Here is a 4,699-nt window from a genome sequence, read left to right as displayed (position 1 = left end):
AATTTCCAAGGACCTTGTTGATTTTAAATACATCCTTTGGGGCCAGCAGATGGTGTAGCAGTTACTCGTTGGACTCTCACATGGCCAACCACAAGTTGAGCCCCAGACCCAATGGTTTGAAACTCACTCCAGGCACATGTGTATCTATGCCCAAGATCCCAGGAGGAGAATAGAAGAGAAGGGATTGTGGTATGGCCTCCCTCCCTCCCCGGAGGTGATTTCTCACTTTCCTTCTCACTATCTCTGACCCTCACTCTCTCCAGCGAATGTGCATGCCCTGAGGCAAATAATAATAATAATAATATCCCTTTCATAAAGACACCACAACTTTACATAAATCTATAATAGCGCTCCCAAACTCCATTTTAATGAAAAGGAGCTAGGGCGTTAATTTTCACAGAAGGATTCACAATGGGCTTTCTTTAAATAGCCTGGCACGCTCTGAGACCAGCGGCAGTCACAAACGCTGTATGTGCCAGCTTTCCCACACCAGCTACGACTGCGGGCCTCTACAGGCAGAGTTTGCAGCGGCTTCTGGGGCTCCCTCCCAAGCCTGGGGCTACATGTGCATGTAGAGCTCCTTGAGAGCGCTCGGGCACGTTACTTTAATCCCTGGGAGAAAGATGACACACAGGCAAGCAGGACCTGCCGTCCTCAGAGCATGCCTTCTGAAGCCCTGGAGGAGCATCAGAGGAGAGCCACAGTAAAATGATTTCTGTTCCCACAGCCAATGTTCCAGACAGCGGCCGAGAACCTCTCAGTGCTCAGTGCTTGGGTAAAAATAGTTGGGGACCAGCAGGCGACATAGAGGTTAGGCTCCAGGTCCCACTTGGCCCACTGCACAGTTTGGGCCACTAGTTTGGGCACTAGATCCCACATGGCCCGACCCAGTGCCGGGCGCATGTGCATGCAGACCCAAAGTCCCAACAGGAGACTGGAGAAGGGACAGTGGCACAGCCATCCCCTAGGGCAGGGGGTGCTTCCTCACATTCTCTCTCTCTCTCTCTCTCAGTCTCTCTCTGGAGAGTGCATGTGCCCGATAGCAAAAACAAACAAAAACACAGTTTCTTTACACTCCTGCTGGAGTGTACATATGCTTTAAAAAAACACCAGAGTCAAATTGGGGGTTTAGAAATAGAACTTATTTGGATGTTTTGAAAGAGACACGTCATCTCCGGTTCTGCATTTGCAACTTCCTGGCAGCTTGAGTCCACATGCCGCAGGGCAGAACCAGATTTCAAAGGTAGGAGAGAATCTCACTGAGAGCTTGGCTTTCCAAAGACCCTCTGCAAAGCAGCTTTACTTAGCACAGAGGCAAGACACTGAAGGGGTGGAGACCCTACCCCAGCCCTCCCGGCCCAGCGGGACTCTGACATACTGCCCCACTGGCTGCCAGGGCTCTGAGGCGGGCAGGGTACCGTGATGCTCTGAGCCATCTCAGCTGGAGCCTGCTTCCCACCTGCCCTAGGCAAGTCAGGTGCAAACTCACGCGGTCCAGTTCAGATGAAACGCAGCATTCTCAGCTGTCTCAAGGCCAAGTTCAGGTCTCAGCTGCCCCACATGCTTCACTAATCATTAACAGTGACGGAGAGGGATGTAGAATGTGCTGAAGACTGCCAGAACCTCACAAGCCTTACCTCATTTAATCCTAGCAACGGCCCTAGGCGGGGAGCCGATAACCCCAATGATAGGGAAACGGTACAAGCTGAAATCCACGTGGCTGATCAAAGAAGCTGCCAGGTCTCTTGGATTTTTGGCCACAGGGCGTATCCTAGTCCAGTCGCCTGGCTGTGAGAAGCTTTGTGGAGGTGCCCTGGGCCACAGTTCCAGCCGAGCCCAGCCTGAGAGTCATCCCAACCCAGACGTTGGAGTGAAAAGCAGCACCTGGGGACTCCAGCGCCAGACGTGGGAGCAGAGGCAGCCATCCCCACCAGGCCCTGTCCAAATGGCTGTCATCTCGTGGCTCCAACCTTGGGGTGTTCATGAGCAACAAAGGCACCTCGCACAGGCCCTGGTTACACACCACCCTCTTTTACAGACGACCGACCATGCAAAGAACAGTAAAAGGAAAGCAAAGGCCCCAAGTAAGCTGTGAGTCTAAAGATGCCCCCAAACCGACTGCACCACCCCATGCCGCTGGCGGTCGCGTGTTGTCTGTTCACTGGTGCCGCCTCCCACACCCTAGTGCCAGCTCGGTTTCAAGAGTGCCTTCATCTGCCAGATTGGGATGTCCAGGTCTGTCTTCTCAAACCTGAGGGAGCACTTGGAGCCCTGGAGGGCTTGCTGGACACACTGCTGGCCCAGTGCTCAGGGTTCCATCCAGAGATCTAGGACAAATGCATTTCCAAAGCCTCAGGTCCTGTCAGCACTGCTGCCCCAGAGCTGGGGCAGTGCTGGAGAACCACTAGCACATACTCCTGCAGGGGGCGCAAGTTCTGGGGGTGCTGCCATTATTGCACACACAGCAGGCAGCTCAGGCGAGAACTCCCCACCCACAGCTTCACAGCTGCCCGGTGGCTGTCAGGGCAGCCCTGGCCTGGCCTGATGCCTGTTGCTCCGTGGCCTGCAGACAAGAGGGTGAGTGGGCACACACATTCGAGGCCAGAAAGCTGCCAGAGCTCAGCTTCCACCCAGGGTAGCCAGAAAGGCTGCATCTTTTGGAGAAGTGAGGGAAGGGAAATGGGCAGATGAACTCCTTGCTGAGTCACCTGGTCTGGTCCCTGCCGCCTGACCCCAGAAGTCTGCCCACTGTCTTATCTGAGAGGGAGGTTGCTCTGTGCTCACGGCCACTGTGGACATTATGTGGCCTCCCCATCTACAGGCGGCTTCCAGAGAAGTGGCATACTTCCGGCCTGTCCCCCTGCAAGTGGCTCTCTCCCCTTCCAGGGCACATTCCACCATTCTGCAAACCTAAGGGTTTGTGTTTCCCCCCTGGTTCAGGGACACCTGCTGCTGACTCAGTTTTAGAGAAAACACTTATCTAGTTAGTGACTCACTTTGATTAAACCAGCAAAGTAACCTACAACATGGAAGCAAATTTTTGTTTCAAACTTCTTCAAGCTTCTTTGTTTGAAAACAAACAAAACACATTGCAAGACACGACCTCTAATTTTGTGGCTATTTCCGAATATAATTTAAATTACTATTGCTTGTTGATTACCAGGAAGTGTCCAGCCCATTCCACATCTTCCAGCTCCATCCTCACAGCAGGTCTAAAGGTGCGCATTGTTGTCCCCAGTTTAAAAATGAGACTGGGGCTCAGAGGAAGAGTCAGGGCAGCCACCTGGGAGCTGTAGCCTTGGGCACACCATGACCCCGCCCTGAGACTTCATCCTTTCCCTTAAGTGCCCTCAAATCTCTCCCAGACTGCTGCTCCTCTGTCCTCCCGGCTGGCTGTGAATGTCCACCCCAAGGCCTATGAAAGTCCCGCCACTGCCTACCTTCCTGGGCCTTCTCCACTGGCCCCCTAACTTGCCAACTCCCACTGGGGTGAGGGGGAGAGTACCGAGCTACCCAGCCCCCACTCCTGAGGATAGTCCCCGTGGGGCTCAGTAGATTCCAGAGGACTGGTTGGCTGACCACCGGTTTGTGGATCCCAGGCCCCACCAGGTCTGAAGCAGGCCTGGGCTTGTTGGGAGGGAGGGTCGTGTTCTCAGAGGCTGGGACCCATGGGGCGGGAGTTGGGGCTGCTATTTCCCCTGCCACCCGCAGGCGCAGAGAGAGAGAACTGATCCCGCTACTGGGCCACCAGGCACGGCTCTGTTTGTTTACATGGGTAGGGCTTGTCCCCTCGCGGCCAGTCACCAGACAACACAGCAGTTGGTGACAACCATCAGCTCTCCATTTTCCCCTCGGGCCTGGTACAGGCGCGGGAAAGTCCCAACTCCAGAGCGACCTGTACCGTCCTCCCGAGTCTGGCCCAGGTGTTCCCCGCGGCTCCCCGCAGACTTGGGTCCGCAAGCTGCAGTGTACCCCTAAACTTGGGAGACAGGGAGCTGGGCCGAGGAGCAGCGCTGGGGTACCGCCAGCAGCTGGAAGTTCAAGCTGACGGCAGGGCTCCTCCAGCGCCTGCCAGAAATGCGAACGCTGATTCCGGGCACCGGGCGCAGGGGCCCGCGGCCGAAGCCTCCGGGACCAGGTGGGTTGCAGGGTCGGGGTGACGTGGTGCCACAGTTTAGTCTGTGGAGCGGAATCCCGGAGAAGCGGGATCCTGCAGGGCTGCCCCAGACAGACCGCTGACACAGGCGGGGGTCTCTAGTCCCCTTGGGACAGTGAGTTGGAGGCGTCCGGGTCCCCCAGAGCCCACTCACCCGACACGTTTAACTGGCCTCCCAGGAACCAGCCGATCTTGCCACTGCGGAAGTCGCAGTCCCAGACGGTGTGGTACGGGGTGTCCCACACGAGCGTGTCCCGCGCCACCGGCCCCCAGAAGGCGGCGGGGTCCCGGGCAGCCTGCGCGCTCAGCGCGGGGTAGGAGGCGGGCTGCGCGGAGGCGGGGGCGCTGCCCGAGGACAGGGAGATCGCCCCGTCTGTGAGGCTGAGCGGACACAGCCAGCAGCAGGGCCCCGGGGAAGTGCGCGGGCCCCGCCCCGGCTCCGCCCTCCCCAGCCACCCACTCCGGGGGACACTTTCCCAGCCTGAAGTTGTTTGCTGCAGCCCTCCTCGGGCTCCACCCTCCGCCGCCGCCCCCCGCCAGAGG

At 57.2% G+C, this 4,699-nt stretch overlaps 1 protein-coding gene and 1 long non-coding RNA gene across 2 annotated transcripts in view; one reads left to right on the top strand and one right to left on the bottom strand.

Annotated features, from left to right (window-relative positions):
• ACSS1 (acyl-CoA synthetase short chain family member 1) overlaps positions 1-4,528 on the bottom strand; it is a gene marked incomplete at its 5' end in the record, with an annotated part of 64,095 nt that extends 59,567 nt beyond the window's left edge. The window contains 1 exon segment of the mRNA XM_014582174.1: positions 4,311-4,528. Coding sequence (XP_014437660.1) covers positions 4,311-4,528 — 218 coding nt within the window.
• Positions 2,424-4,699, top strand: part of LOC106733291 (uncharacterized) — a 14,239-nt gene continuing 11,963 nt past the window's right edge. The window contains exon 1 of the long non-coding RNA XR_001369422.2: positions 2,424-4,138. This is a non-coding gene — a long non-coding RNA (uncharacterized LOC106733291). The remainder of the gene's footprint in view (positions 4,139-4,699) is intronic.

This window comes from Tupaia chinensis, unplaced genomic scaffold (assembly GCF_000334495.1).
Source record: "Tupaia chinensis unplaced genomic scaffold, TupChi_1.0 Scaffold142716_1, whole genome shotgun sequence".
Classification (NCBI taxonomy): domain Eukaryota; kingdom Metazoa; phylum Chordata; class Mammalia; order Scandentia; family Tupaiidae; genus Tupaia; species Tupaia belangeri.
Note: the sequence above shows the minus strand (reverse complement) of the source record. Positions and strands in the feature narration are given on the sequence as shown.